The 15,158-nt window shown below is 42.5% G+C and overlaps 1 protein-coding gene across 4 annotated transcripts; it reads left to right on the forward strand.

The window, feature by feature from the left end:
* Positions 1–1,904: 1,904 nt before the first annotated feature.
* LOC135700724 (tudor domain-containing protein 1-like) lies at positions 1,905–12,199 on the forward strand. 4 transcript variants are annotated; one of them, XM_065221330.1, is made up of 8 exons: positions 1,905–2,135; positions 2,202–2,556; positions 2,617–3,194; positions 3,263–4,535; positions 4,597–5,022; positions 10,200–10,895; positions 10,958–11,853; positions 11,911–12,199. In XM_065221330.1, the coding sequence occupies exons 2-7, from the start codon at positions 2,260–2,262 to the stop codon at positions 11,834–11,836; spliced, it is 4,149 nt and encodes a 1,382-aa protein (XP_065077402.1). In that variant the 5' UTR covers positions 1,905–2,135; positions 2,202–2,259; the 3' UTR covers positions 11,837–11,853; positions 11,911–12,199. The 4 variants fall into 4 exon arrangements, with proteins under 4 accessions (XP_065077402.1, XP_065077401.1, XP_065077405.1 ...); XM_065221329.1 differs by having other exon boundaries at positions 10,958–12,199; XM_065221333.1 differs by having other exon boundaries at positions 2,240–2,556; positions 10,958–12,199.
* The last annotated feature ends 2,959 nt before the right edge of the window (positions 12,200–15,158 follow it).

A 15,158-nucleotide genomic window follows, 5' to 3' on the forward strand; every position in this document is an offset into this window, starting at 1 on the left:
TTTTCCCCTGTAAAGTAAAAACTCGAGTAAAAAAATTACCCATTCATGAGTATTTGTTACACACTTAGTTTTTTCTACCGAGCTCGGCTGAGCAAATCTCGGCAATAATAAGTTTCACTGAGATCTCAGCAGAAGTGACATTTGATTACCGAGTCTCGGATAGTACTTAGCTGAATCTCAGCAAACAAATGAAATGTTTGCTGAGATCTCAGTAAAACTTTTTTTGCCGAGATTTGCACAGCCAAGCTCGGTAGAAAAAACTAAGTGTGTACTCAATACTTACTACTCATTTTTGAGTAGTAATTACTCATAAATGGGTTACATTTTACTCATTAAGCCTGGTACGCAGCTGAAAAGAAAACGGAAAAGTAATTTTTGAGGAATATTCCCAAAAGTAAATTTGACAGCTATAGGTAGGTGTCTTTTGCTAAATTTTGAGATCATAGGTAGGGGTCGTCTAATTTTAAAATCAACAATTATCAATTTTTATGTTGTTAAAATGCATCCAAAACATCATTTTTACAACAAACGTTAAAATTACCTAACGGAATAATTGGTCAGACCATTATTCCGCAAGGAAAATGAAATTGCATTCAGAATGCGCCACCTTCATATCGATCACGATACTAATGTAATCGATCTTTCCTTTACCGATTTCTTTTGAACTGCGTACTGGGTCAAGAAATGCTAATTAAAAGAAATTTCTTTAGCATTCCGTGTGCTATAGCCTGGTACGCAGCTGAAAAGAAAACGGGAAAGTAATTTTTGAGGATTTTTCCCAAAAGAAAATTTGACAGCTATAGGCTGCTAAATTTTGAGATTATAGGGAAATGTCGTCAAATTGTAAAATCAACACTTATTAGTGTTTATGTTGTTTAAATGCATCCAAAACATCAGTTTTGCAATAAACGCCAACATTACCTAACGGAATAATTGATCAGACCATTATTCCGCAAGGAAAGTGAAATTGCATTCAGAATGCGCCACCTTCATGTCGATCACGATACTAATGTAATCGATCTTTCCTTTACCGATTTCTTTTGAACTGCGTACTGGGTCAAGAAATGCTAATTAAAAGAAATTTCTTTAGCATTCCGTGTCCTATCCCGTAGCACGTAAAAACGTCATTACTTTTCAGCTGCGTACCAGGCTCCCGTAGCACGTAAAAACGTCATTACTTTTCAGCTGCGTACCAGGCTTTAATACACTCAAAAAATTTATCACATATCTAATGGATGAAAACCATGTGAATTTCACATAGCTTTCATGTGATCACATAGCTGAAAATCTCACCACAAATCACATGAATATTATGAGGCCAATGAAATTAATATGAAAAATCATATAAAATTAACATGATCGCATAAATGTTATGTGAATTCAGATGAATTCCATTAATTTTGTTTATGAATGAAAATCATTTGCGATTCCAATGGAAGCTACATGAAAACTATTTTCGGTGTAGGTAAAATCGACAGTGAGCATGCATAAGGGCCTATACGCGATGATCGATTCTCTTCATCGATTTTCTCTTTTGTTAATAACTCTCTAGATTTAACGTTTCTCGGTACGTTTGCTATTGCTTTTGATAGCTAATACAACCTGTTGCAACTCTGCATTGAACAAATTCTAGAAAATTGTTTCGCTTAGCTGTAGCAATGCAAAGAGATATTCGATGAAGAGAATCGATTATCGCGTATACGCCCTTATGAATGCTCACTGTCGAAATGTTCATCGAACTGTAATGGTAATGGTTATGGTTGGTAGTCAATCGTAGAGAATCGATGAATGTTACTTAGGACATAATGCAATGTTGAGCTTGAAATGTCATTGCTTTTACACATCGGTGATTTTTCGATCGCTTTTTCCGCGGTAGCAGACTGTATAGTATCGTATTTTTTAATCCCGATCAAGTTTGTCTCTTTATTTTGCTTTCAATACTGAACCAAAACCAACCCGTTTCTGGACAAACATTCAGCAGAGCCTCTGTAACCGATAGTGAGACTATTTTTTTTTCGAACTATGCAAAATTAAATTATGTGGTTTCGCTTTTTGTATATTTTTGATTCATACGGAATACAAAAAGTGATCACACAGAAAATAGAAATCGTATAGCGTAGAACTTTCTGATTACGGTGAGTTTTTGCTAAAGTTCCAACTAGGAGTTCGATACCGTGTTAAAGGAACTTTTCCCCTCCTAGCGGAATTTGACGGTACATAATTTTATTCTCTTGAGCAGCTCCGAATCTGATCAAAAACATGAAAAAGATATCGAAAACGGCACCCAGCAGTGTGAAAGAAGAGCTTCATCCGGCGGAATTCATCCCCCCACCTAAGAGCAAGAAAATCGACGGGAAAAATGCGAAACATTTTACTGCTTCCTCCAGCCGTACCGTGAAGGACGCAGAAATGAGACCACCTTCCGCAAACCCGGAAAACGCTGTCCACCTTCCCGTGGGTTCAGGAAAAACGACTGAAAGTCTTCGAACCAAAGACTCCAGATGCAAGAATAGCCGCTTTTACCATGCTCCGTCGCGATCCACTGTTTCCGTGAAGGTCAGTTTTTAATTGTGGGTAACAACAAATATTTCATTCAATAACGTTCTACTTACACAGGATAAGCCCGCCAGTCCGAATGTGGAAATCATTGACCGGTCTCAGTTAAACCGAGATGGCAACCGTCATGCGCCGAAGAGTGAGTTGAAATCCCAACGTTCAAACAGCTTCCGCCAGCAGGCAGTGTCCGATCCCATTGACCCAGATAAAGCAACGTTTATCAAATACAGTCGGAAGGTCGATGTTACCTGTGTGATAAATCCGCGACAATTCTACGTCCGGAATCAGGGCTTCGAAATGATCGTCAATAAGTTGTGCCGCGATGACGCGGAGGAAACGCCAATTCCCGAGGAAGTGAAAATCGGATCTCTATATCTGGCTCAATCCCAATCCGAGCAGCGATGGTACCGATGCAGGGTGCTCGGTCGATCCATTCGCACCAAGAAATATCAAGTCCAGTTCGTCGACTATGGTCACACGGACAAAGTTCTTCAGTCGCGACTTCGGGTGCTGCCAGAGGACATGCAACGTGTTGAAGATGGTGCCTACAAGTGTTCGTTATACGATGTTATCCCAGCTGATGGAAGTAAGGACTGGACCCCAGAAATCCACAAAATTATTAACGATTTCGTTGGGAAGTAAGTGCGGATAAGATTTTGATTTGGTTTTACTAGATTATGACAAAATTTCCTTCCCCAATTTCCAGCAAACAAACGATGATGTATGTGATTCAACCCGACACAGATGTTGATCTCATTGCGCAGACCATCGATGGTCCAAAGTCGCTACGTGAGGCTCTCTTCTATATGAACTTGGCTAAACCGGATCCAAACCCGCCAAAACGTAATGAAGATGCCTCCCATCGGATCGACCATCTGGAGAGGGTTAAAAAACGATGGATTCTGGATTACAGGCGATATATTCCGGCGAAGTACTTGCAGAAGGACGATGTGTTCAAAACGAAAATCATCTCATCGGTGTCGCCCAATGAGTTCTATATCTGTAAGAGCAGTTGGTTGGAAGCATACGAAAAGATGAAGCTCGAATTGAATGATTACTGCAACAAGGCTGATGCAAGGATTGCTTATTCGCCCCACGTGGGAATGGTGTGCGCTTTTGCGGAAAAGGATCGCGACGACCTTTTGGTTTGGAAGCGAGGTCGTGTATTCAAAGTGGGTAAAGGGAACTGCAAGGTGGATTCGGTGGATACCGGTCATCGCTTGACCGTATGTTGGCAAGACATTCGTGAAATCCCGCAGCCATTTTGCTCGTCATCAGAGTTTTCCGTTCGCTGTTGTCTCATGCATATCCAGCCGTTCATGCAGAACTTCTACCACTGGACGGAGGAAGCCATTGCGTTTTTCAACCAAATCGCCCGGACTTCGTTCGTATTCCAAGTGATCGTTGGTGAGCAGGAAGCGAACTGCTATGGCGTTGCTCTCTACTTGGTGAAGCGTCGGTACGATATCTGTGTGAATGGGCTGATGGTGAAGAACAAGTTCGCTGTGGGCATCGGCGTGGAAAGTACCATTGTGGAACTTGTCAAGGAAAAGCATGTGGAAGAAGAGGAACCAGATACGCAGGGAAACAACAGCACTAAATCCACAGTGGAAAAACGCGTGCCGCGACGGGCACAGGTGGAAATCTTACGAGTTGTCTCCCCGAACGAGTTCTACGTGAGTCTGATAACGAACGATAGTGGAATAGCTCGGATGCAAGAGTATATCCAAGATAATATGCGCGCTAAAACGGACGAAGGAGACGATATGATCAGCTGGCAGCTGGGAGAAATGTGTATGGTCTACCCGCCGACGGCCACTAGAAGAGAAAGCGACACATTAGACTGCGAGTGGTACAGGGCCCGGGTGCTAGAAGCGGTTGCTGACAGTAACTACAAAGTGTTCCTGATTGATAAGGCACTCACCATAGTTTCCCATTATTCCAAAATGCGGCCCATTGTTCCGGTGATTCTGAAAGAGGTAAGAAGCTACCGCATATCTAGATTCATTCGTATCATGACTCATATGAAACCCCTTTCAGTTTTATCCGTTTGCTATCCGTTGTTCTCTGGCTTGTATCGGTCCCACGGGACGACTGGTTACCTGGAGCCCCTCCGTTGTGGACGCGTTCAAGGTTGCCATCGAGAAGTTCAAGTTTTTCGCGATTTCCATCCATGGTCGATGTGTGAACTATTCCATCCCGGTGATCCTGTGGGGAATGACGGTGGAAAGAACCAACGCTCTCTCGTCGCAGCTCTACGCCTACACAAACGTCAACAACAAGTTGGTCCAGTATGGCTATGCACACCTCAGGGAAAAGTTTCCACCCCTAGCGGCAGCTCTGTCGGTGGAGGAAGAACTGGAACGACACTACCAAGCGTTGGATAACTTCTTGGACAACCTAGATGCGGAAGCGGAGTATCCGACCAACGAACCGAGCAACTGTGGATTGATTGATGATTATCAGGTAGGTAGCTCATTGCGGAAACTTGCAATTTACCTTCTTAAATCGGCGGGTTCGAAGATGATTACCTATCTACTAGGAAGGCTTAGTTCTCAACTTTATTGAGTTCGGAACAGCAATTGGGTGACGAGTGATGCAATGCCTTGTTTAAATAATCGAGTCTTACCATTGTGTTGAAGTTTTCCTTGTTTTGAAGCTTTAAAACTAATTAATTGAAATGCTTGATTTTTACCGAACAGTTCAGTTGTTGAAAGTTCGGTAAACATTATCGAAGTCGGTGTTCCCCGAACAAATTGAACTACACTTTCTTTTAGCGGTGGAAACTATTGGTTCCAAATCAGCTCAAGCTGGAATATTTATTTAGTGTGTGCACGTTTTAACTAATTAAGGTAGATTAACTTACAATTTAGTGTAGGCTTCGTAGTTTTAGATTATATCCAATTTGATTTCTGCTAGTAGGGTATAGTTTAAGATTTAGCAACTAATTAAGTTCGAACGCTACGAGAATCTCGTTGAGCTTCTTCGATGGTGTCGAAGCTGTCCAAGTAGTCGTCCACGTAATGACACTTGATTATCGCCTCGGCTGCCCTGGGATAGTCGACAGCAAATTCGTCTGCGTTACGGTTCTTGATGAACTGGGCACTACACGGCGAGCAACTGGAGCCAAAGGTGGCTACGTCCATGAAGTACACATCTGGTTTTTTACATGGGTCTGTTCGCATCAGAAAGCTTTGGGCAGAACGATCTGCAAGTCGTATACGAAACTGGTGAAACATTTCGCGTATGTCACCGCTTACCCCCACAGGCTTCTCTCGAAAACGGCATAGAACCCCTGGCAGACAAGACAGCAGATCCGGTCCTTTAAGAAGAACCATGTTGAGAGATATGCCGTCCACTTTGGCCGCAGCATCCCAAATCAACCGGACCTTATCAGGTTTTTTGGGGTTGGTCACAACGCCGAGTGGTAAATACCATGTTCTGCGTGGGTCGGCATTTTTCAGCTCCTCCTCAGAAGCGCGATGCGCGTAACATTTCATCTGGTAGTCTTCAATCTGTCGAAGGACATTTGTCTTCAGTTCGGGCTCACGAAACATCCTACGTACCAAACACTCCAATCGCCGAAGAGCCATGTGGTAACTATCTGGAAACTCGAAATGATCGTATCTCCAGAGGAGTCCGGTTTCAAATCTACCGTCCAACCGAACAGTGGTATTGGCTAGAATCTTCCTTGCTCTCGTGTCCTCCGCTGATTCCAGTTTCATCATCGGCATGGTTCCTGTATCTTCCTGCTCGAAATACCGCTTGACTACCTCGTGAAGATCCTTTTCTGGCTGAACTTCCGAGATATGGCAACTGACCCCTACGGACTTCGCATTATTACCTCCGCCGTATACACACCACCCGAGTCGCGTTTTTGTGGCTACTGGTTCGTCTTTGTGCCCTTCTCGGCATTTCAGCGGCATTGACAAGTTCAACTGGTCCAACCCAATAAGCACGCGAGGCACGGCGTCTTCGTATCGAGCTATCGGTAATCCTTTGAGGTGAGTGTATTGCAGCGAAAGTTGTTCGGGCTTCAGCGACTGAATTGGAAGGTTCAGCTCAGATACCGTTCTAGCTGACTTGACTTGGAATGATTTCCCACTGGATACTCCTGAAATGTGGAATGATATTTCTTGAGAATCCGCTTCACACCGGGTTACATTGCTGGTCCAATTTAGGTACAAGGCTCTGGTCCGGACTCTCCCAATCGCTCAGCTACCGATTTTTCCACCAACGTTAGTGAAGAACCATCGTCCAAGAAAGCGAATGTGCTAACACTTCCACTTCTCCCCGTCAGAGTTACGGCAACAACTCGGAACAAAGTTTTCGATTCTTGGTCTCGATGCGAATGGTTTTCGGCAGTAACTGGCTTGACCTTGTTTTCCGTTTGGGAGTGTAACAGCGGATGGTGCTTGAACTCACACCCATCAATCCCGCACTTCGCAGACAATCGACAACGATTCCTTCCGTGCTGGTTGAGACAAGTCCGGCAAAGCTTCAAGTTGTGTATTCTTCACCAACGATTTTCTACGTCGAGTTCTAAAAATTTCTTGCACTCCTTGACACGATGATCCGGTTGACTACAAACTGCGCAATTCCGACCTGTAGAATCTTGATTCGAGTGGCCACAGGATGTACTTTCTACACTGTTCGAACTGTGCGTGTACACCCGCGCTTTCTCCTTTTGCGTTCCCTTTTTGTGATCGCTTGTCCGACGGTCACTAGAGCAATGAACTAATTTGGTCACTTGGCTCGCCGCAGTAACCATTTGTGACATGTACGTAGCAAAGGTCTGCAGCGTCACACCAGTCACGGTTTGTTTATGGATCGCCCATTGAAGCTTCAGCTGTGAAGGTAGCTTGTCTTCTAGCTCCTGTAACAACGAGGGATTGTTTAAATGAGCTATTTCTCCCGCAGCTACTAGGTGATCGCAGAGCCCCTGCAGTTCCATCCCGAACTCAATCAGCGTCTCAAGGCGTTCCATCTTCGGCGCCGGTGCAGAACGCATTCTGTTCAACAGAGCATTTATAAGTAACCCGGGTCGGCCGTAGAGCATCTTGAGTGTAGTTATTACTTGAGGGACGGACGCGGGAAGAAGTAATCGGTTGCGAACCGATTCTCGAGCATGGCCCTTCAGGCATCGTTGCAGCCGAACAAGGTTTTCGGCATCGCTGAACCCACAACATTCCGTGGTGATGTTGTACTGGCGAATAAATATGGGCCAGTCTTCAGGTTTCCCATCAAAATCTGGGAGATCCCGTGACATCACCCGACGAGCTGCAATTTGCACTTAAGAGGGTCCCTGTCCCTGTGCTAAAGTTTCATCTTCCGTATACGGTGTTGGACCAGCTCGGAGATTTGCATATCTTACGTTCGCCCGTGGCGGTATTTGCGACGCAGACGTACTTTGGCCAATAATATCCAGAGGCTGTAAATTTCGTACTGATGGCTGTGCACGTCTAACTCTGTCAACACCGTGATTAATACGAGGGGGAAGGTCAGCTTCCACCTCAGAAGGAACGTACTCGAAAGACATTGGCGGAATAATGATACTGGCGTCCTCATTCGTAGCGTTGCTAGGTGGAACTGATGGCACTGCTGGGGTAGTTAACCTTACACGTGATGGTTTGTACGGTACGAGTTTCTGATTTACTGGAGCGGATGCAGGATTTCGAGAATACATACGGCTACTCGAAGCAATATGCTGTTGAAGTGTCATAGATTGGTTGACTGCTGAACGTGACGAAACTAAATTTCTGCTGCGAGAGTGTTCACCCTGGAGAGTGATTTCCGGATTTGGTGCCATCCCGGTTTCATTTGGTGTACTGGCTTTAGGCTCCTTTGATCCGTCATTCCTCATCCAGTCGATAATTTTCTTCCGGCTAACACGACAGCGACTCTTATGACTTGCAACGCTCTTTTCATCGTCTGCGTCTTGTTCCGCCAACAAAGCGTACTTCTCAAGAAGGAAGGTCATCTCCATCTCTTCTTCTTCCACTATCCGCCTTTTCTCTCGGTCAATCAGCTCCTTCTCAAGATCCATTTCTTTCAGGAATCGATTACGGTGAATTTGCTGTTCCTCTTCCAGTCGTTACTGTGCCAGCGACTTATTGATGGTTGTTCGGGATGATTGGCTGCTGACACTGATTGGTAAACAATCGCTACACGCCCAGTGGCGGAGTTCGACACCCGTGTTACACCGACGCATCTAAAATGGTACCAACCTTCGCATTCTTCGCATTGGACCATGTCGTCAACCCAGTCTGGTTGATCACATGCCAAGCAGGCACTAGCATAGTTGTTCGAGGCAGTGTTGTTGTTATTGGCGATCTCCGTAAATTCTTGAGGTTTGTTCCCCGAACAAATTGAACTACACTTTCTTTTAGCGGTGGGAACTATTGGTTCCAAATCAGCTCAAGCTGGAATATTTATTTCTTGTTTAGTGTGTGCACGTTTTAACTAATTAAGGTAGATCAGCTTACAATTTAGTGTAGGCTTCGTAGTTTTAGATTATTTCCAATTTGATTTCCACTAGTAGGGTATAGTTTAAGATTTAGCAACTAATTAAGTTCGAACGCTACGAGAATCCGTACAATCACCATGATTCAATAATTGCCTGTTTGGATCAATTTTAGGTTAAGTTCAGCATAGAAATAGAATAATCAATTTATAGCTTACGTTTAGAGATTAGGTAGTTCTGTATGTAAATAATAACTAGTATTAGGAACAAGGTTGCAAAGACTCATTTCAGCTAAAATAATGTTTTTCGGAATAATAAAACCAAAAGATGGTATGATGGCATGTTTTACTTGTAACTTACAAGAAGAGGTTACAAAGTATGCGTTGGAAACATAAAACCTGTAAATTTTGCTTTCTATGAGTCACAATCAGCGATTTGCTGATCGCTGAGTGAGTGAGTGAGTGAGTGAGTGAGTTTGTGAAAAATCGCTGATTGTGACTCTCATGAAGTGAAATAAACAGGTTTAATATGTCAAACACATTCTTTGCAACCTCTTCTTGTATCCTACCAATTCAAAATTTGATCATGGCATCTAATTATTTCATAATTTAGAAAAACATTGTTTTAGCTGAAATGAGTCTTTGCAACCTTGATTAGGAATTCACTTGTTGAATAATTAATTTTAACAAATTTTAGAGGTATTTTTCCAATTAAATTAACGTTTTTGTATATGAGACACCTGTCCAGCAGTGAATCCACTTCAGTTCGCCGTTCACACGAGCTTTTCCCTTAACCTCCTTTTACCTGTCTTTCGTCACTCCTGTCATCGGCCGCCACTGTCAAGGTTCACCGGTGCTATCGGTTAGATGACCAGCGTTACTAGTTAGCGTAGCAACAGTCGGTAATAATTTCTAAGCGCAAATTAGAATAACAAATTAAACAAAGATGAAGAGCCGGATAGGGTAATCAATTGAAATGTTGAATCAATGTAAAATCACAATGTCACAACATACATAAATGTTATTTTACTACGGGGGGAAAGAGGAGCATAATGAGCTTCCTGTGCTTTAGCGTTGGATTCCTTATCGTTCGAGACAAATTAATTAGTGATGCGGGATGCTCATTATGCCCCACCTTTTCGCTATACCCCTCTTACCCCTACTCCTATTCTATCCCACAGAACGACATAACGGACGAGTTGACGCCGATTGATCATTGGTTGCCGGCAAAGCCAATCGATAAGGTATTCTTCGTCGGTATCCCGACCTACGTAGACATCAGCGGTGTGATCTACCTGCATGACGCAGGACTGGAGAGCACACTCACTGCCATCCAGGCGGTCATCAAGGCCAAATCGAACGGAAGCCAGCAGCTACCGGGTGACCAATTCTATTCCACTGGTGAACCGTGCCTGGCCAAGTACCACCTGGATGAGCACTTTTACCGAGCAGTTGTACGGAAGGCCTTAAGCCAATGCCGCTACGAAGTCCAACTCGTGGACTACGGCACCGTTGAAGTCTGTCACGTTAGAGACCTTCGCAAGAACGTCATTTGCGGACGCATTCCGACTCTGGTCAACAAGTATCGTCTAACGGGTGTTGTCCCGAAGCAAGCCGGCGGTATTTGGCCTTTCGTAGCGATGGACGCACTGCACGCGTTGATCGTGGATAAGCAGTGTCAGGTTCGCGTAGACACCGATATGGCCACAGATACTGCGGGGGTGGTCCCTTGCTACATCAAAACGACGGGAGAATTTCCGGTAGAAGTTTCAGACTACTTGCTGAACATGTTCGACCAGCTGCTGTATGATCCATTTGCGAATCTGTTCGAAAGCTTCAACGATAGTGCACCGAAAAGCGAAGACAAAAGTAAAGTTGTAAGTACCGATTATTAGTTTATTAGTTGGCGATTATAGTGATCTCACCTGGTGTCTTCCAGGTCCCATGCGACAGCGATATGGAATCCTATTTCAACGAAAAAGAGCTGACCGACCTATTGGAGGCCATAAGTGCTACCGCTGAGCGCAAAGAAGACGAAGAAGAAAATTCCGTTGATGGTTCCGAAATAGATTTGAACCAGATGCACTACTTCTATAGCTACGGCGATGTCAAGCTGAGAGGGGAAAACAAAGTCGCGACAGATGTTTCGGTTAATATTTCGTTCAATTCGAATGAATTCGATACATCCACACAGGTCGATCAACCTTTGGAAACAGCCCGACTTACATTCAATGGGTACCTTGACTTTACATTGGATAAATCCATTCATGGATTCTATTGCGAAGTCACGAACTTGCTCGGTCCGTTCAATATGTTCGTTTTCCCACAGCTGGATGAACATATCCGGCTGATGAAGGATACGATGGTACAGATTCAATTCTACGCCAAGAAACATGGCCCGTGTCCTGGTATCAACATAAAAATGCCATGTTTGGCCAAGTTCAAGCAAGACGGCTACTGGTACCGTGCTCTGGTTGTCAAACACTTCCCCGATAGTGAGGAAGCTCGAGTACTCTATGTTGACTATCTAAATGAGGAAACCGTTAGTGTACGGGATATCCAAAAGTGTCCATCAAGCATGCGAAAAGTGCCTCTGCGGAATGTGCAGATCAAACTCCACGCACTGCAAATAAATCCCCGGTTGCGGAAGTCGGACGTCACGATGAAGCTGGTAGAGCTGATCGAAGGCAAACGCCTCTACGCCAGAGTAGTTGCGCAAAATCCTGCGCTCGAAGTGGAATTTTTCACCAACTCCAAGTGCGAACGGTTGGTCTATCATCAGATGATTAAGGAACGGTACTTTTTGTCAACGAAGTGAATCGCCGCGGGATGCAAGTAGTGTTTTACTTATGTTGTCGGATGAACATGTTAGAAAATTGAATTTCTTTTTAGGTCCATGTTCAAAGTTGAGAGCTAAGGAAACATACGGTAGGTACGTATGATTGTTAGTCTATCGTTGCAACTGATAGCAGTGTATATAAAATGCAGGTAAATATGGAAAATAAGAAGAGTCATAATAACCAGATTAGTTTTAACCATTCGAATTCAGCATAAGGCAAAGCAGAAGAAAGAAAAGAGAAGAAAAAAGAAAGTTGATTGAAAATTACTACGTTAGGTCTCAAGTTCGCAAGGTAAGGTCAAGTTATTTTGAGTGTTTTGGAACATTAAATTGCTGATGAGACGATCAGTTGACAGAAGCGCTATACTAGTCTTAACAAGTTAATATCTCACACTTCCACGGGTCAAGCCGATGACAAAAGACTGCCAGAGGAGAATACACTGGAGTCGCTTTTTACGCGGGTGATATGTCCCGCGTAAAAAAAAACCGCGTAAAAAAAAACCGCGTAAATTCCGGAATCCGCGTAAAAAAAAACCGCGTAAATTCCGAAATCCGCGTAAAAAAAACCGAGTAAAAAAAGACCGTGTAAGAAAAAAACGCGTAAAAAGCGATATACCGCGTAAATTCTGAAATCCGCGTAAAAAAAAACCAAAATCCGCGTAAAAAAAAACCGCGTAAATTCCGGAATCCGCGTAAAAAAAAACCGCGTAAATTCCGAAATCCGCGTAAAAAAAAACCGCGTAAAAAAAAACCGTGTAAAAAAAAACCGCGTAAAAAGCGACTCCAGTGTATTGCTTTAAAGGTAACCTGGGAAATTTCATCGTGATAAACTGATGGATCCCGACCGTGGTGTAGCGTTTCATCATATAGGTGTGTGGGTTTTGAATTATGTTTATTATGCTTAGTTTGGAAATATGTTGTTACATACATACCCTTGCGTACAGGGAAGTCCTCTATGTCCGGACGGCCTCTATGTCCGGACACTAGTGATATTCCATAAACAAAGTGCACGCTATTCTGAATCTACCCAGTGGCTGGGTGGATGGCACCCATTCTTGTATCCAGTAAGGAGTTGTCAAAATCTGGGTAAGCTAGTTTTGTTATGACGAGTAGAATCTACCCAGATTCTGGGTAAATAGTTCTAATCGAAATTTTCCCAGAGTAAAAAATGCCGCAGGTATAAAAGGGAGATTGTTGCGCTGCCAGTGAAATTTTGAATTCTCAAAATATATTAATCTGATGCTAAACAATTTACATACATGGAACTGTTTTCATGGCAAATGCTGCCTGCAGCTATAGTTAGTAAGTATATTGTTAGTTTCTGGACTTTAAACATTCTCCTAATTCTAGGTTATCGAGATATTCTGTGACACTTTTCTGGATGCCAAATGTTTGTTGTTGTTCCTAATTTATAGAACTCATTTAAAATCAAATCTCAATAAATGGTTAGCATTTGTAACGGTATAGTTTTCTGGGTATTTCAATGTCGTATTCCATAGTTATATATTTTTATGACAATACGATCTCAACAATTAATAACGGGCTAGAGGAGCTAGCCGGATGAGGTTATGTTTGATAGAGCTACTGCAGCGGTCATATCAACTAATTTCTATTAAAATGAGTAAAGTTTACCCTGTTATCAAATGTCAACATCTGAGTAACCGTTACCCAGTTTCTGTCGCAGGTACGTTTACCAAGATTTGGGTAAATGCATGTTTACCCATTTTTGGGTAGGTTCAGTTTTGACCGATCTGGGTGGATTCTAACCAAATTTGGGCAGTTTTGAAATAACGTGTGATAATAAGATTTTGACATGATGGAACAATAGTAAGTTGACGTCACTGTCAGCAAAGGTAAACAACCGTCTTGTGACAGCTTTTGTTTTAGATGCACGCGTTTACAAAACACCAGATAGGGTATACGTCCCTAACCTCGGTCTAATATGCAGCCATCGATTACGTTTTTAATCATAACTCATCAATGAATTTACCTGCAAACGATATTCTACTGCTAAATGGTATGCTTAGATATGCTTATCATGTCGTTTGCTATCAGAAACCACGAAAAGTTGAAAAACTTACTTTTTTTAAGACAATAACTCACGAGGGAAATGTATGTAATATGGGTCTATTGTCCCCAAATTGGGTCTATTTATGGATGCAACTTCGTCCTATCTTGTTTGATCCTCAAAAAAACGCTCTTGGTAACGTTTTCTGATGTATTTTTTTTTATCACTATCACTGTTAACTTAATGCTCTTCATTCCTCAAAACATTTCTTAGAGAAAATTTTACGAAAACTACATTAAATCACTCAATTTAAAAATTAAAAATTAAAAATTTCGCTTATCGTCTTTTGACCGCAGAATATCTAAATCAGAACATTGTGATGTTCATTATACAGGTTTGGCAGAAAAAATCTCCCTTCCTGTTCGTTCCTTATCATCCAAATGCAAACCACATTGTTGACGTTACTCTTATTGCTATATGCTGTCAAATGAATTTCATGGGCCAAAGTTAGGAACATAGAAAAGAAATGTGTCCCTAAAGTTGGGTCCATGATTTACTTGTGAAAACGTTGTTAAACAATTAAAATAAACATAAAATATTCAAACAGCAACTGTAAGTTTTACGTCTAGTGTGTATTATCAGGTAATTCCAATCAATAAATGCCATAATCAGGCCATTTGATGATCGTCAGTCAACCTTCCCATCTTAACCTTATAAGTCATGGCGGCTAAAAACTCCGAACATTGTGATATTCTCAACCAGTTTTATTACTTACGAGAGCTGAAAATGTATTGAAATGTTGTGATATAAATTGATTTGTGTGTGGTACACATTTATCAACCATCAGTGATCAATATTTTCCTTATTTTTTGTGTAATATTCCTTAATTAATTATTTATTTGCGTGATAGGCCGAATGAAAGGACTAGACCCACATTACATACCGTAACCCTATATTCGTTTTTTTTTCCAAAAATTTCACGGACTCAGTCCGTTTTCCTATCATATACAATATCGATTCCATCAACGAAACCAGCACGCGCCGCGAAATGGCCTCTACGGTCGACCGAACCTTCGTTATCAGCGTTAAAACTGTACCGAGCAAGCTCAAATATCCCGAAATCTCTATCTTCATCGTCCAAAAACTGAACATGGTCGAAAACCACAACATGAAGCACGACGGAAAGCTCTATACCATTCCACTATCCATAGAGGACGTGGAGGCGAACCAGCCTAAGGCTGAAAGCCTCCTAAATAAAGCTAAATAATAATAATATCCATGGAGGACGCTACT

This window comes from Ochlerotatus camptorhynchus, unplaced genomic scaffold, assembly GCF_037179485.1.
Source record: "Ochlerotatus camptorhynchus isolate MF236.1 unplaced genomic scaffold, CSIRO-AGI_Acam_v1.1 ptg000141l, whole genome shotgun sequence".
Taxonomy (NCBI): domain Eukaryota; kingdom Metazoa; phylum Arthropoda; class Insecta; order Diptera; family Culicidae; genus Ochlerotatus; species Ochlerotatus camptorhynchus.